The sequence below is a fragment of the Dryobates pubescens genome, chromosome 6, assembly GCF_014839835.1.
Source record: "Dryobates pubescens isolate bDryPub1 chromosome 6, bDryPub1.pri, whole genome shotgun sequence".
Classification (NCBI taxonomy): domain Eukaryota; kingdom Metazoa; phylum Chordata; class Aves; order Piciformes; family Picidae; genus Dryobates; species Dryobates pubescens.
In genome coordinates, this window is record NC_071617.1 from 8,776,761 (window position 1) to 8,794,424 (window position 17,664).

Sequence of the window (17,664 nt, forward strand, 5' to 3'; positions counted from 1 at the left end):
ATTCTGTCTATTTGCCATGTGATTTCTGGGAAAATACAAAGGTCTCTGTCTCGTTTTCTTTGTTTGTGTAGTTGTGCAGGTCTCACTGCTTTGCGTTTTCAGGGGTCAGTTAGTGGGAAGCAAACTATGGAGCCACGATTTGAACTTGTTTTGTTTATAGTGGGAAGTGGGTGTGAAAACCTCTGGAGGAAGTGCCTGGGTTTGCCCAGGTGTATTCAGGCAGCTGAATGCTGCAGAAAACAGCAGTGTTAAATTTCTGTACTCTTCAGTCTGCTTTACACTCCGTTTCTGATGTTTCTTCTCACACAGGAGCAGTGCACCGTACTGTGGTACAGAGACCCATTGTTGCTGTCGGTACTGGAAAAGAGTGAAGCTGGCATCCCCATTGTCCTCAGCCAGAGGACAAGAAGACACAGCTGTAAAATGTTCATCAGAAGAAACTGAATGGTAGATCCTTAAGAGTGAGTAAAAAAACCAAATATGACTTCATTTTTTTTTCTCTTGTATAAAAATCATGTCCTGCAGAAATGCATTTGGAAATGTTTCTGGGTAAACAGGGACTGAGAAGAGCTCAGAGTTTTACCTGTGGTGCCAGCTTATGGTATTTATGTGTCACTGCTGTGTCCTTTGGAGCATGTAGTTCCTCCTGCTGTGCATGTACACGTCTGTTGAACTGCAGTTCTGGCTCTTGATGGCTCAATGCTAGTGAAGTGAAGAAGTGTCAAGCATCCTACTGAAAAATGGGATTTTCCTAAGCAAGAGGCTGGCTTTTAGGAAGGAGAACTGCTTTGTCAGGGGAAAGATCACGGGGCAGAGACTAGCTCTTGGGGCTGATATGAAGGCTGCATGGAAAAATACCTGGACAGCTGTATATGGAAAGGAGATGTCCTGTTTTGTGGGCCCTGTTCACCCACTCAAGCAGGGGGGAGCCATGCAGGAATGAAGAGGACAAGCTGCATAGGTTGGAGGGAGGTGGCTTCAGTTGTCCAGACCTGCCCAGATGTTTGAACCCAGGTACCACTCCTGACTTTCCACAGCTGAAAGAGGTCTGCCTGTGGAGCCCATGCCTTGACTCACATCACCTGAAGGAAAGCTTTGTAAGGGACTTCCAACAAGGGCTTGCAGTGATTGGATGAGGGGAAACAGCTTTAACCTGCAAGAGAGTAGATGTAGACTGGATATTAGGAAGAAATTCTTTACAGTGAGGGTGGTAAGACATTGGAACAGGTTGCCCAAGGAAGTTGTGGATGCTTTCTCCCTGGAGGTGTTCAAGGCCAGGATGAACAGGGCCTTGAGCAGCCTGGTCTAGTTGAAGGTGTCCTTGCCCATGGACAGGGGAGTTGAAACTAGATGATCTTTAATGTCCCTTCCAACTCAAACCACTTCATGATTCTGTGACATATCAAGGAACCTACAATTCTGATACACATGCAAGAATTAAAAAAAACCCAACCAGTCTTTGCCAAAAATCAGTGGCAGACCAAGAAATGTGTTGTTAGAAACACAGACTGCAATTACTTGTTTTATTTATTCCATTTTCTGCTTGAAAAGGAGTCACAGCTGTATGAACATTTCAGCAGGATAAATGCTCTGATGCAGGAAAGCCTCATGAGATAGTGGTGGTGTCTGTGTTGTTTTCTGTGGAAGGCTGTATTTTTGACAACTTACATGGATGTGTGTACAGTGCCTACCACTTCCCTGCTATGCAACCCATGGCTGTAGTGCTGAATGAAGAGGAAGGTCAAACCCCAAAATCTGGAGACATAGTTCCTTAAAATCTGTAGCCTCTGGAGTTCCCAGTGTTAGAAGCCCAAAAACATTGTAAGAAGACACATAGTTCCTTAGAAATGAGATCTGTATCTTTACACACTTGTACATACGTACATCTATAGGTAAGCATGTGTATAAAATAGTGTTTTCATCCTCTCAGCTACATGTGGGAAACATAGGTGAGTGGACAAGGAATTGGGGAAGTGTTCTATTGGAGTCGGAATGACTGAAGGATGTAATTCTGTCATGTTCTTTAACTGAAAAATTGCTGATGAATACAGAAATGAGTGACAGGTTTGTCACATACTTATCCATGCTTGTGCATGTATGTAAATGTTATAAATGCAGAGAATAAAAATGACTTCACTTTGTCCAGTTGCTGTGTGGGAGGAAGAGTTGCAGCCAGGGACTGGGTGATGGTTTTTGAGTAAGGTACAATTTTTGATGTTACATGATGCACTTGTTCCCAACCTGGGTGTATACAGCATCTTGCAGTAGTGCACTGTGCACCTGCTGGAGTAAGCTTTGAGATGGTGATTGTTGTTTTGTTTAAGAGAAAGTCAAAGACTGTCCCCCTAGAAAGCACCATCCTCTGCACAAGGAGGTACTTTCCGTGTGCCAAGCTGTTTTATTGTTTCTGAGAAAAAAGGAAGTCTTGATCCCAGAGGATGAGCAAGGCTTGTGGGATCATTGCCAGAAGCAGCTTAGGGCTTAGAAAATAAAACCTGAGAGCATGGTGTGATTTCTAAAGTCCATGCAGAAGACAAGTCATTACTGAGATCTACTGTGCTACTTTCTGCACCAGTTGTTTTGTGCATTTCTTTTCCAGTCTGAGTGTTTAAATTCTCTATAAATCACAGTGATTTGCCATTGACAGGCAGTGTCACAGTGAAGTCAGGCAGATAAAAGTGCCTTAGTAAACTGCAGAAAACTGTTTCTCACAGATGCTGTGGATAGGATTCATACAATCCAACTGTGGATGTTTATTGTGCAGTATCTGAGATGATGCTTAATGAGGTAAGTAATTGCAGAGTGTAATTCATCTAACAGCTGAAATGTACTTTAGGATGACATGGATTGTGCCCTATGATGACCGTAAAGAGAGCTTAGCTGAGTAAATCAGTGGTAGGTATCTGCACTGACCAGTGAACCTTTTTCAACACCTCTGATGTCACAGTGTTCTCTGGAGAACCCTTTGCAGTCCTGAAATTTTGCATTCAGTCACCTGTGGTCAGAGCAGACAGAGTGGAGGTGGTGCCAAACACAACTTGGAATTCATGAAAATCCATCTCTTTTTGGATAAATTCCAATGCTTCTGGCTTCTAATCCTGCTGTGAGGATATTTCAGATTTCACTGAAGCTGCAGTGAACCTGATTATTCCTTATATTTATTTGTGAAAATCTTCCTGTGTAGAAGAGATGTGGGAAGAAAAGAATGAGAATGATCCAAGTGTGCAGCACACAGGTTTGCATGAACTGGCCACATGGGCGCAGGGCATGGTCTGGATATTCATTCTGGAGCTACATGCATGTGAAGAGAAGCAGAAGGCAACAAGAAAAAGCTGGCAAGGAGACAGTAGACAAGAATGCATAAGGTGCTGAGAAAAACCATCAGTGTGCTCCAGGACGGTGCACTGCAGGAGCATGCTTGCATGATGTTCTGCTGTTTGCATCCCACTGGTGAAAATGGCTCTCTTTCTTAATCTCATCCCAAGAGAAACCATGTAGATGGCAAGTGCAATGAATTAATCTGTTTGCTGTGCAAGCTGTTCTGTGAGTGCATACCCTGCTGTTTTATGGACTTCCCTGTTCTCTGGGTGAGGGAGTGATTTCCTCTCCTGTAGTGTAATCTTTCTCCCAGTGAGCATGTGAATATGTGGCTCATCTCGGTGGCTTCAGGTGACTGCAGCTTGATAAATTTTCCGGTGAAGAACCATAAAAGGACTGGAGCATCTCTTTTGAACAAAGGCTGAGAGCTGGGACACACAGGGAATGGAGCCAGGCTCTTTTCATTGGTTCTCAGTAACAGCACCAGAGGCAATGTGCACAAACTGAAATAGGTTGTTCTGTAAGGTTGTAGAGTCTCCGTCCTTGGAGATACTCGAAAGTGTGGTCATGGGTAATGATCTCAAGGTGGCTCTGCATGAGCAGCAGGTTGGACCAGGTGATCTCCAGAGATCCCTGCCAGCCTCAGCCAGCTTTGGGCTAGGTAGAACTGGTTGGTTGTCCCTCACAAACTTGCTTACCTTCTCCAGAGCTCACACAAGGTCATGGAGGGCTGCTGAAAGGGTTCTCTACACCTGCTCAATAGCAGACCCCCAGAAGACACTGACAATTTGGCTGGACACTTAGAAAATACTACACCCAGTGACACTTCTGTGTTATGATATTGGGTCAGATGGTGAAGTCAGAACTGCCCTTGACAGATCATATATGCAGACAGGACTGTAATGGCCCTACTCACACTGATTATCAACAAAGCAGAGCAGAATCATTAGCTCTGTTACATCTGCTGCAGCAGGAGTAGCGCAGCACTCTCTGGCAACAGCCTTTTACATGAAGAATTAATTGTGCAGTTAAGCTGCTGTTTTAAAATGCATTTCCTCTCAGTGGTGCAAGTCTTCATCCGTGTAATAGTGAAATTCTGCTACTAGACAGACCTAGAGGTTCAGAAGGTGGTTCACAGTGTGGTAGTCATGCTATTTTTAAAAGTTACTGATAATTATGCAATTTTTTTGGACCTATTCAAGAGAGCACCCAACCCTTCAAAGCAGTAACATCAGCCTTCTCCAGGGCAGCCTCTTCATAGGCAGCAACTGGATGAGAAATCAAGTCATCTGCAGAAAGCTTCTGAACTGATTTGTGATGCCCTTTGAGAAAAATATATGTAACCCTTAGTGACTGATTTTTTGCAACTCACAAATAGATATAGGAAGCAAGCAGTGCTTGCATATTCTTCACCATTTGTTCTGTATTTATCGCCCTTGATCGGTGTCGTACAGCAAGGGACCAAATCCTTAAGATATTCAGGGTTCAATTTACAGCCTGCTAACACAAGCAGTAAAATCAGGGGCACTGTATTATGGTCCAGCTACCTCATCATGCCTCCCAGTACTCTCTCAAGATGTCATCTGTAACAGTACAGGAGGGACTGTGTCATCACTGTGGCAGCTCCTAGGTCATGTTTTTCTTGAAGAGGAAGAACATCTACAATGCTCTTCTGTCAGCTGGACAGTATTTCACAGCTAGTAACGGTGTGTTTTCTTCTTCCCTGCTCTGTCAGTCCAAGTATTTTCTGTTTGCTGCCTGGCTGCACATACTTCTGTTTGTAAAAGATAGGATCTAGTTTAAACAGAAGCTTATTGGCTTAGTGCTGGCTGGCATTAGATTATCATAGTGGTGGTTTCTAGCCTTGAAAAAAAAAATCTATAAATATAGGAATTATTTTTTTCTTGCAATTTCCCAGCATGTATTTTGCAACACTTACTTGAGTTGCCATTAAGTGCCGGCTGGGAGAGTGTGGAGTTGCTTGTACTGGCAAGGAGGAGGGTTCAGAGCAAATACAAGGTGGCAGAGACCTCTGCGCCACTACTCTGACTTGGGGGCAATGGGATCCCCAAACTGAACAGCAGATTCTGCCCTGTTTTTGAAAAGTGATGTCTCTAAAATCATCTTTCTGCTATAAAGAAGGAGCAAGGAAATTGCAAGGCCTTTCCTGGCAGTGGACAACATACCTTTGGGGGTAAGAAAGGAGGAAGGAGCAGTGGAAAATGAAATGGAGCTGTGGAAAGGATTTTGTCTCTCAGTGAGGTTCTGCAGTCAGCTTGGGTGGGATCTGTGTGACCTTTTAATTGATTGGCAGGTGGTTTCTGCACAGAAGATGATGGTGAGGAACAGTTTTCTCATCCAGAAGCCCCACTGTGTGCGAGCATAACACAAACCCCTGCTCTCCCATGAGTGCAGCCGTGTGCCTGCTTCGTTCCCAAGGCTGGGCTCTAGCACTTCTGTTAAACAGCAGTGAGCTGGAAAGACCTCCTAACTGGTTTTATGCAAATAGAGCAGGACATCTCATGCCTGTGTGTTTGCACACAGACACTGTCCCCTATCAAACAATAGATATTGTTTTGTTATGCAAATAGTGCTCAACTGACAAAGGCTTGCTGAGAGTTGTAAGCATGCTTGTGCTGAATGGTTTTGACTCGTGTGAATGCAGGTGTTGAAAGAGAGAGCAGGGAGAGTAATAAAGTTGTGAAATTTCTATATGAATTTATATATGAGAAGTGGTGAGTCTATAACCTGCATGTTGAGTAAGAGGAGGTCAGGATTACATGGCAAAGAGATAAAGTAGTATGGGGAGAAAAACAGTTGTCTTCATGTGAGAAGATTAGTGATGTCTAACTGATGACTTGAAACTGCCTCTTCAATCTTCATCATTGCTCTCCATGTGTCTGTGCCTCTCTCTGAAAGCATTTTGCTCAGCAGGTGCAGTTTTGGAGGTTAGTCTTGGTGGTAACAAGGCATCATCCAAGATCTGCTGAGCAGGTGAGGATTTGCATTCAGTGAAGCTGATGGTGGAGGTCAGGTGACAGAGCTGCACTCAAGAAAGCAGTTCGGGAAGCTGCCATCGCCATCTCCCCACGGTCGTCACCATGTACAGTTGGCTGTTAGTCTGGCTGCAGGTGGCCACCAGCTGCAGTGGTGCAGGGACATCAGTCAGTCCAGTCTGATTGTGGTGGGATGTGTGATGAGCAGCAGCTGTCATGCAGATACTCCCTGGGAGGCTGCTAAATAGTCATTGTTAAAGTAATTAATTTCAACAAGTAAAAAGGAAGAAAATAAAGGCTCCTAAAACATTTTCAGATGTTCCGGACTGTGCTGATACATAGGCTGATGAACTGCACTACTGTCCATGTGAAAACTGAATAATTTTACTTGGCACAATCAAATAAGCAATGGAAACAACAGGAAATGAAGCAGAGCCCTATATTTAAGTCACCAGACTTCTGTGTCAGTATCCAGTTCAAAATATCGATTGCTAGTACTCCAGAAATAGTGTCGATGTTGTTGTAAAGAAAAATATGAATCAAAAGCATATTGTTCATGACTTGATGGGCCTTTGCTCTTTTCCAGAAATAGCTGCTGCTGCTGTGGTTTTCATGACACCTTTGGCAGGTTTTTAACTAACTGCCTTTAGAGGCAGGGAGGGGTGAGAGGCAGAGTCCTCCCGTTAGCACACTACATACATTTGTCCTGAGTAGTTTAACCTGGATCCATGCTGGCAATGGAGAAAAATCACTTGAGGGAAAGCAGTGCTGCAGATCTGGAAAGATACCTCTTAAAGTCACTTGAAAGAAATGGCATCTGCAGGCTGCAGTGAATGAGAACAGGAGTGCCAGGAACCTCACTCCTTCACTGGTTAGGCCACACCTTGAGTACTGTGTCCAGTTCTGGGCCCCTCAGTTTAGGTAGGATGTTGACTTGCTGGAACGTGTCCAGAGAAGGGCAACAAAGTTGGTGAAGGGCTTAGAACACAAGCCCTATGAGGAGAGGCTGAGGGAGCTGGGGTTGCTTAGCCTGGAGGAGGCTCAGGGGTGACCTTCTTGCTCTCTACAACTACCTGAAGGGAGGTTGTAGCCAGGTAGAGGTTGGTCTCTTCTCCCAGGCAGCCAGCACCAGAACAAGAGGACACAGACTCCAGCTGCACCAGGGGAGGTTTAGGCTGGAGGTTAGGAAGAAGTTCTACACAGAGAGAGTGATTTGCCATTGGAATGGGCTGCCTGGGGAGGTGGTGGAGTCACCATCATTGGAGGTGTTCAGGAGGAGACTTGATGGGGTGCTTGGTGCCATGGGTTAGTTGATTAGGTGGTGTTGGATGATAGGTTGGACATGATGATCTTGAAGGTCTCTTCCAACCTGGTCTATTCTATTCTATTCTATTCTATTCTGATGAAATAATCCACTCTGCTGAAAAACGTTGTTATTCTAAAGCAAGTACAATCTTTCTGTTTATGTCATATTTTCCAGATGTCAAAACATTTCACAAAGGAGCTGGACAAGAAAAAAAGTGGTTTTTTAGACTTTAATATACTTTTATGTACTAATAATCAAAGAAACCTATTATGCTCTGAAAGCCAAGCAGAGAAGAGATGGGCAGTATTTAGACAGGGGAAGTTTTCTTAGAAAGTTGGGGGTATTTTTTGTTAGTTATTATTATGGAATTGTAGCTGTTATGTATCCTTCAATAACAAAATGGTCTGACTCCATGCCTTAACACTGGGCTATGCTAAAATCACTTAGAATAGTTTTATTGAATTATTGTGATGTATAAAATGAAGCTACCAGGACTTGTCTTGGACTATTCACCATAATTTGCAGTGATAAATTAGGAAAGAGAATTTCTTTCTGTAATGTTAGGATGTTGTGGGGTTTTTTTTGCTTTTGCTTTTTCTGTTTCCTTTTTTTGTGTGTTTGTTTTTTCTCTTCCCTCCCCCCTTTTCCTCTTCCCTCCCCCCTTTTCCTCTTCCCTCCCCCCTTTTCCTCTTCCCTCCCCCCTTTTCCTCTTCCCTCCCCCCTTTTCCTCTTCCCTCCCCCCTTTTCCTCTTCCCTCCCCCCTTTTCCTCTTCCCTCCCCCCTTTTCCTCTTCCCTCCCCCCTTTTCCTCTTCCCTCCCCCCTTTTCCTCTTCCCTCCCCCCCTTTCATCTCATACCTTGGTACACCCAGAAACCTTTTGCTAGCTATATGAACATTCTTCTATTCAAATACTAATTTAATTTGGTGATTGTACTGAGTGACCTCTGCTCTGGTGCTGCATCTCCTTCCTTTAGTATGGGAGACTTTATAAAGTTGATTCACTCTTTGCTCTTAAATCTTTCATAGTTTTCAGCTTTTTTCCCGTCCCTTGAAGATGAGGCTGGTTGTTGTTAATCCTTTCTGTGGATTCAGTAGAGGCTATTGCCTAGCCCTTTAGTAGCTTGTTTGATGTGTTCTGGACTTTCAAAAATCATAATTCCTGTACTTTTTGGTTGCTGAAGTGTAGGAGATACGATCTGTGGAGCACTTTGGAGGGGAGGGAGCTGGGAAGGGAAAGGTGCCTGGAATGTTTTTCACCCACTCCTCCAGCTGCCAGAACTGCGAGCTCTATGACCCTGCACCGAGCAGTCAGCTGCCCACCCACGCTGTGCTGTGTTGTCCTGGCCAACCATCTCCTAGAGCATCCGTAGGGCAGTGTGGCATATTGAGCCACGGGCATCATCCGTGAGGATGCAGCTGGACCTCGGTGCCTGGGGACGGTGCCTCGATGCTGCTGGTTGGGAACGCTAATCCATGGCCAACCTGTCCTTTTGCCGATGGGGTGAGCAGGTTATCCTTGGAAGGGATTTTCCAGCGACAGAGCAGCTGAACCTGTGGGCATCACACCTGGCCAGCTTCCCTGGAGATGCTTGGGAAGTAAGTGTTGCTTTCCTAGCCTGCCCCAAGTAAGTAATCTGATTTTAAACAAAGAAACACAGAGATGACTGTTTCTTATTTAAAAATACCTTCAAGTAAAACTGGTTTGTGGAGGGGTTTTTGTTTGTTTTGAAGGCACAAGGCTTGACTATTCCCATAATCTGTGCTTGCCCCGAGCTCCTGGGTTTGGATGGTGATAATGAGGGATTTAATTCTGGGCAGCAGGTGCCGGCAGCAGGGATGCAATGCAGTGCCTGTAATCGTGTTGTCGGGTTCATTTTGCACCATCTGGGTGTGAAAGGGGCGGTCAAGCCTTTAATTGTAGTCCTTGGGCATCTGCTACCTTCCTCCTCCTTCTGCGGGTGCAGACCTGCTCAAGGAAAACTGCTTTGTGTATCTGAGGCACAGAGAGAGTTAAAGCTGGCAGGGAGCGGTGCCACTGCCCATTGAGCTGATGTGCTGGGGAAGGGTCTGTGAGAAAAGGAATAAGAAGGTTGCTGCCCATCTTGCTCCCTCTGATCACCCATTGCCCTTTCCTACCAGCTCAGGAGAAAAGGAGAGTTGGTCTTTCAGGTATCTGGGCTGCCTCTCCTGATCAGATGCACTTTTCTGAGTTGCAAATAATCCCAGCTGGGGAGATGTAAAGCAGCCATCATGGGGAATGTGACTTGCTAAGTGAGTGCTCATCTATGAAACAGCCTGGAGTAGGAGCCAATGTGACTGCCCTCTGGGAAAGGGGACCAATGACTGCTGGAGACTTGGACAACATGGGAGACATCCATAAAAGACTGATAGCTGAATCAACTCCTTGCCATGTGAGCCAAGTAGTGGAAGAGACAAGAAGGCAAACTACCTGATAACAGCGATGCCATCTAAATCTGTCACTCCAACATGGCAGGACATGGCAGGCTGAGGAGGCTCAGGATCTCCAGGGGAAATGTTCTGCATTAATGGGAAGGCAGCAAAAGAGAGGGAGCAAAATCAGACTAGGGAGCACTATTTCCAGCATTTACTTTATGTAAATACATACTTGTTAACCAGAGTTGTCCCTGGCACCACTGAACTCTGCATTGTCACAAGTCATTTGAGGTGCTGGTGTATGTCACTGGTGGTGCAGCTAAGACATAATAAGGATCCACAGCTTCTGTGAATTTGCTCAGAAGTGACAGTGTGTCAGGAAAATGTTTGCATTGAGCTTTTCACAGTGAATTTGAAACGTCTTTCTGTGCCAATGATGTGACTGCTTTCTTTTGCGTTTAAGGGGTAAGAAAACCTGTCTGACCACAGCTGTTTTAAGATGTAGAGAGTTGTCAGTGTGTTGTGTATGACTGTATCCAATGTGCAGGCAGCCAGATTAGATTGAAGGATGGGGACAAACAAGTAATGGTAGAGTACACCTGGAAACCACTGCTGCAGAAGCAATGGCTGGCACAGAAAAAAAGTACCCAGTGGCCTGAAGGGCTCATGGAGGAGGGTTTGCCCTGCACTGTGTACTAGTCACAGTCAGAAGGAGTGGGAGGTGTTCAGGGGTTACAGAGGTGCTGCTTTGGGATGTGATGGGAGTGTCAGGGATGTGCTGGGAGCAGAGAGAGCTGGCTCAGGAGTTAGGGAGATGAGATTGAAACTTGGGTTGCTTTCAAATTCAGTGCACAACAAATTACTAAGTGTAGGCTATCTGTATTTCTTGGCTTTTTAATGTGGTTTGTACTATACTGTGCACATCACTGTGCTAGAGGAGCAAGGCATGGTGTGTACAGTGCTGGTGAAGGACACAAAGGACTTTTTCTTCTTTCGCCTTTTCTGTGTTACTGAGGTGTCCCCAGCATCTTGAGGGTGTGGGTGAGAAAAGCCCAGTGGCACAGGGTACACTGCTGCTTCTCTCTTGTCCCTTGTGCTGCCTTTGAGGCCCAGAAGGTTTTTTTCTTGTTTCTCTGAATACAAGTGCAGCTATTTCCATGTTGCTTCATACATGTTTGCATTTAGAAAGAAAGGGGATGGTGAGGAAATGCTAACTGGAATCTTTTACCTGGAAACAGTATTACCTAATGCTTAGAAATCGAGAGTCCTGGAGATACTTTCTGGCTTTGACATCACTCTCTGACTCTATTATAACCTTGGAGAAACCAGTAACATTCCTGTGCTTTCAAGGGCCATTTTATTAAATGCATGTCATATTCTTGAGTGTATTATTTCACTTCAAAGGCTGTCACAAGAATTAATGGTCATAAAGTCTTTTAAGATTCATTAATAGGAGTGCCAACTAAATTCTGCTTTCATCATCTTTGCTACTACAAATTAACCAACAGGGCTTTAATATATATGGTTAGAAAAAGCAGGATCCAGGGACTTAGGTTATCCCTTTGGTGACACAGAGGATCACAATGCTCTTATTAACCATTCAGTCATATAGGACTACAGCATCTTTTTGTTGCAGAGGTCTGCTAGGGGATACAATCTTGTAACACTGGAATAATATTCATTAAAAGGTCTTGCCCCTAAAATTTAGAAGACAGGGAGTTTGTGTTCCAAAATCACCCATGCATTTTTCCCTTGTTGCTGAGAGTGCCCTCCTGGTATGAGGATGGAAATTAAACCTTCCTACTGTTCTGGCAATACCTCCCTGCTGAAGCTGTTAGCTAAAATGTCAATACTCTGAGTGGTGGGATTATGATGGGGAGGGTTTTGTACTATCAGCTAAACAGACAAATCAATTCAGGGGTCAGCAAAGCCATTAAGCAGTAATAGCTTCTAGTTACTGCTGTTCTGAGGTGGATTCAAAGGGATAATGTAAGGGTGAAAGGCACTGTATTCTGCTATCTATCTTCAAGATCATCTAGACCCCGTACCAATTACCCTTAAACTATGCAAAGCCTTTAATACTGATAAGGAGCAGTGCAGTGATATTTCAAGAGAGAGAGGAAAGATAAATCATCTGCATACAGACTGTACAGACTGGCTATCTTGAGGGTGTTTTTCTATGCTGAACCAATTAAATGACCAAGTGTGAAAAGCACAGGTAAAGCTGAAATCCTCCTGAAGTGGACAGGTTCAGGATTCTGCAGCTCAAAGTGATCTGCAGATACGCTTTCTGGAATTATATCAGAAATCTTTCCATCTCCAATGGCTCATTGAAGCCTGGGAAGGAGAATATGCTCACAAGTTGGATGAAAAGTGCTTGCTAAATCTGAGTTGTTTCTGGGATCAGTGGGGTGCAATGTCAGCACTGTGAGGGGAACATCATTTCTTGCTGACAGCAGAGATGAGTGTTTCCCTGTTTCAGGTTGTGATCCACTCCAAAGGTGTCCTTGGGATGATTCAGGGGAGGCTGTGAAGCATTCACAGGACTATACCTGTGAGGGAGCAGTCAGCTGCCTTTAACTGCTGACTGAACTCAGTCCTTCTAGGGCAGATGTTTGTATGTTTATATCAGCAGCCACTAACTACAACCTATTGTTCTATTGGCCAACACAGGCTGAGCTACTGTTAGCAGTGGAGGTGGTTAACCCCTCCTTTGCTAACTGAAGTTTAGGAAGCCTGGGAGGAGGAGAGAATGAAAGGGGGCCACACAGATTAGTCCAAAAGAGAGTTAAGCTCTCAGAAGTTTAAGGATTTTTGTCCCAAACTAAGGGAATGAGAATACATTGAAACTGTGCTACTGTCTACATCCCTCTGCATTGCAACAGAAGTGCAATGTCTTCAGGAGGCTCCAAGGGTTTTTTGTGACCACCTCCCAGAGAGATGTGAAGACGAACACTTGGGGAGGAGCTGCTGCAGTGCTTCGGTCTCTGAAACCTTGCTGACGGCAGCGTTGTTTTCTGATCCACAGGTCCAGAGGATGGCATAGCAATAACGTCACTGTCCAGGGAGCTGGGGTCCTTCCTCGCCTGCCTGCATGTGTTTTTGGACTGAAGAAACGTGAAAACCTTTCTTTCCTAATTCATGAGCCAGCAGGATGTGGTCGCCGTGCTTTCAGAACGCCTGCTCGTAGCCGCTTACAAAGGCCAAGTGGAGAATGTGGTGCAGCTTATCAACAGGGGTGCCAAGGTAGCGGTTACCAAGGTAACGCGAGAAAAACGCTGCGTGAAACCCCTGGGAGCTAACAGAACTCCTAGGGCACTGCCTGTGAAATTGGCGTTGCAGCTTTACCGATCTGAATATCACTGAGCTTAGTGGTTAGATTCCCTTCAAGTTTGTACTTAGAAGCTCGTGTGAATTGACAGTATAGTGCATGTCTCTTATTCCTGCACCTCCCAGCGGAGGCAGCTGCGGTGAACGCCGTGCCTTCAGAAGTGCAGTGTGCCTGCGTGGGGGCAGTGACAGTTCTCAAAGTGTCCATTGACTTCTGAGGGCTGTGAGCCAATGAATGGAACGATTCAGCACTGCCGAGGGAAGGCGGTTCAGAGCACCCATCTTTCTGGGGGAGGGGATGGGGGAGAGCCACCTGTTGCAGTAGGGTTAAAGGTACACAGAAAGTGTTTCTTGTCACTGAAGTCCCTTGGTACAGCTGTCTCGCTTATACTCCATATCTTCATTCATTTGTGCTGTGCAGTCCCCAGTCAGTTCCAGACGTGGGGGTTGCAAACTGTGTTCCCTGTACCTTGAAGATAATGTCAGCACTGAAGGATTTCTGCTTAGATATTAAGAGAGTTTAAACTGATACCTTCTCCTGGCTCTCAACATGTCATAAATAATACTTGCATATAAAAGATGAGCTGGAATTGGCAGAGAAGGTTTGATCAGCAGAAACCCTTAAAAAGAATTAGGTAAGAGCTGTGACATAAAACCTGTGACGTCCTATTTGGATGAATTACTCTTCTCCACCATATCTAGTTGTATTTGTATTTCCATATTGGTTTGGAACACTATATATGTCAGAGCTAATATTTACAGAGAGAAAGCAAAGGTGAGTACATTTGATAAGTAATCTGTCTTTTCCTCTTCTTATCTGTCAGGGGCAGTTGTTTTCAATCCCTTTGCAGTGTTTGAGTTGTAGATAGTATTTATTTTGAAAGCTGGAGTGATCCCAAGGACAACCTGTGTTTATAAGTTTTGTTTGCCAAACCTAAGTGGCCTCTTGTGGATAGATACAAAGTACAGACGTAATATACATGACTGGTCTCAGGAGGATACCTGTTTGGCTCTGTTTTCCAAGCAGCTCTGTAGCTGATGAACAGCTGCTAAAGGTAGTCACATCTGGGAATACTGACTTGCAGATGTCTGAATGAAACCTTGGATTATTTGTTGTTATAAGATCAGGAGATTTGAGACTGCTTGGGGGGGGTTTGTGCCTGAAACCACACAAATGATTGAAAGCATGGTATGCTTTGTATGAATTTGTGTGTTAAATGTAGTTTCAAATTCAGCTCCCACACTGTTAGAACATAAAATGTGGTGCCTTTCATAACAGTTGCCAGAGTAATCATGCCACTGATTTAACTGTTTCATGGAATTAATTGCCACAATTCAATTCAATTGCAAAATGGACACTTTGTTATGTTTGTTTATTATGCAGTTATTAATCCCTACTGTTAATTACAATAATAAGGAAATGGTGTCCTGGCTTTCAAGCACCAAGTCAGGTTAATTTGATAAAATGCAGATTTGCTAGAGCTGAAAGTTTTTCTTTCCAGTACCACGTAGGTGGCTTCCTGCTTCTTGTGCTTGCTTTGTTGTTCAGTCCTTGCATGGAAAATGAAAGCAAAGCTTATTTGGCAGCCAAACTGCACCCAGATGCAGAGTGCTGGTCTTTCTGCTGGAAAAGACATACTTGGTGGTGAGATGAGGCCATCCCTGGAGCTGACCTGGTACTATGGGATTCTAGCTATTCTTTCCTAGAGGTTGTGGGTCATCCCCATGGAACCTGTGGAGGGAAAATGACAAAAGCTGTCCCTTTTATCATTCTGAGTGCATCCTGCCACATCAGCAAACAGCACAGATGAGGTACTTGGGTATCCCAGTGACAAGCTTGGCTCAGAAAAGATGAAGTCAGATGAGCAAGACTGTGGAGGAGTGCACAGAGGATTGCAGAGGCTCTCAGTGGATCAGCCAAGGCTGTATGTGTTGGGTATTTTGGAGGCACACACAACCTTATTCCTTCCATGCTGTGAGGCAGATAGAGGTGAGCTCAATGTGAAGCAAGAGGCATGAGAGCAAGCTGCTGCCCTCTTCAAAGCCCATCAGTTCAGGCTCTGTAATGTCCTATACGGATCTATACTGCATCCAGTTTGCATCTGGCTCTCACCCAGCCAGCTAGCTGCCCAGGGAGAGCATGTGCATATTTGCCTATGAAAGGCTGTATAAACATGCCGTGGAAGAGCCTGGGTTGCTAATCTGGTGACACAGAAAGGCTGGAAGGAGAAAGAGCCATTTAAAGCCAAGGACAAGGTTGTCGCAGGAGCAGTCATGTATAAATTAGCCTCAAGTGTATTCAATCTGGAAATTTGAGAGAAATTTTTTAGCTATCAGCGAGCCAGGTTTTTGTGCAGTCTTTCAGTGAGGAGAACAGGGGGAAAGTAAGAGCTACTTTCAGGATGGAAGTTGTTAATTTTAAGATGGAAATTGTTGTGGCAGAGAACTATTAACCAAGATTTCAGGAGAATTGAAATCAAGAGCACTTTCCCTTCCCCATGATAAAACTTGCTGCAAAATGAAGTATAAAAATAAACTAATTCCTGTGCACATCATTGTTCTCTTTTATCTCTCTGTCTTCTATTCATATTTGTTCTATCAAAGGAATTTTAAATTCTAAAGATTTGCTTCAAAATAAATAAAAAGGGAGGTGGTTGCACTTGTCAGCCAAAGAAAGTTTCCTCATGTTCATCACATGGAGCTTCCTGTGCCTCAACTTCCACCCATTGCTGTCGCTGGGCATCACTGAGAAGAGCCTGGATCCCATCTTCTTGGCACTCACCCTTTATGTACTTATAAACGTGAATGAGGTCATAGCTTAGTCTCCTCCAAGCTAAAGAGCCTCAGCTCCCTCAGTCTCCCCTCATAAGGAAGATACTCCACTCCCTTCATCATTTTTGTGGCTCTGCACTGGACTCTTTTAAGCAGTTCCCTGAGGACCTTCTTGAACTGAGTGGCCCAGAACTGGACACAATATTGCAGCCTCACCAGGGCAGAGGACCTAGAGCTAAATGCTAGAGAGTTCTTTATTCATTGAGCATAGCTTAAGAACAGTGAACCAATGCTGTATAGCTGGCAAGCTCATTCAGTTCTATTTTCATCATGTATCTGGAAGGTCAAATGATGTGGTTAATTGCTGCTTCAGTAAACAGTAATTCAGTTGCAGAATAGTGTTTCATTTTTGTCACCTCTAAGTAGATGATTGCAGAAGAAGAGGAGCATGAAAGAAACAAAATTCAATGGAGATTGTGTGTGTCCAGGTGCTCACCTCAGCATTTCTTGAGGAGTGCACTTACCCTGAGAATGGCATCTGTGCAAGTGAAGTCAGTACTGAAGTGTGCACCTCCCCTGACTCCAGTGAGGGATACTGAGGCTCATTCCAAATCTGGGGCCTTTTAAAATATTTAAAGAGCTTGTGGCCACTAGGTCACACCACTGCTGATTATCTGACATTAGGGAGCTCCTAGTGGGAGACAGCACTCCATTGCACATGCATCAAGTGCTCATCCTGGTGCTGAGATCTCTGCTACCAACCATGTCAGGTTGTCCCATGTTCGTTGAAACAACCATGTCACAAATCACAGAATCAGCCAGGTTGGAAGAGACCTCCAAGATCATCAAGTCCAACTGATCACCCAACCCTTACTAATCAACTAGACCATGGCACTAAGTGCCTCATCCAGTCTTTTCTTAAACACCTCCAGGGACTTCAACCCCACCACCTCCCTGGGCAGCCCATTCCAATGGGCAGTGTCTCTTTCTGTGAAGAACTTCTTTCTAAGATCAAGCCTAAACTTCCCCCTGCACAGCTTGAGACTGTGTCCTCTTGTTCTGGTGCTGGTTACATGGGAGAAGAGACCAACCCCCACGTGGCTACAACCTCCCTTCGGGTAGTTGTAGACAGCAGTATGGTCTCCCCTGAGCCTCCTCTTCTCCGGGCATTCCCTGGGACAAAATTGTAGGCAGGCCATTAGCAGTTTGGAGTCAGCCAGGACAGCTGACCCAAGCTGGCTCCCAAGTGTATCCCAAACCATGAATGTCGTGTTCTTCAGGAAGGGGCAAATTTGCTGAGGATGGGGAAGGTCTCTTGATTGGTTTCTTGCTTGGGGCTCCTCCCAAGGACTGCTTTTCCATTTGTTATGACCACTGTGCCTTTGCTGGGCCGAACATAACTTTTGTACTGTCATTTGTACTGGCATTGCTATTACTTCAGCTGTTTCATTAAATCCATTCTAATTTCATCCCATGGGTCTTCTCAGCTGGGGAGGGGTCACTGGGTGATAGAGCAACTGCTGTAGTTTAGCACCACATACAGATTAA

General features: G+C 44.7%; 1 protein-coding gene and 1 long non-coding RNA gene across 2 annotated transcripts in view; both read left to right on the forward strand.

The window, feature by feature from the left end:
- Nucleotides 1-13,111, forward strand: part of LOC128897299 (uncharacterized) — a 61,712-nt gene extending 48,601 nt beyond the window's left edge. Inside the window, exons 2-3 of the long non-coding RNA XR_008462306.1 lie at nt 310-461; nt 13,043-13,111. This is a non-coding gene — a long non-coding RNA (uncharacterized LOC128897299). The remainder of the gene's footprint in view (nt 1-309; nt 462-13,042) is intronic.
- ANKRD6 (ankyrin repeat domain 6) overlaps nt 13,111-17,664 on the forward strand; it is a 45,241-nt gene continuing 40,687 nt past the window's right edge. Inside the window, exon 1 of the mRNA XM_054162581.1 lies at nt 13,111-13,275. Within this exon, the coding sequence (XP_054018556.1) occupies nt 13,156-13,275 (120 nt within the window). The 5' untranslated portion in view covers nt 13,111-13,155. The remainder of the gene's footprint in view (nt 13,276-17,664) is intronic.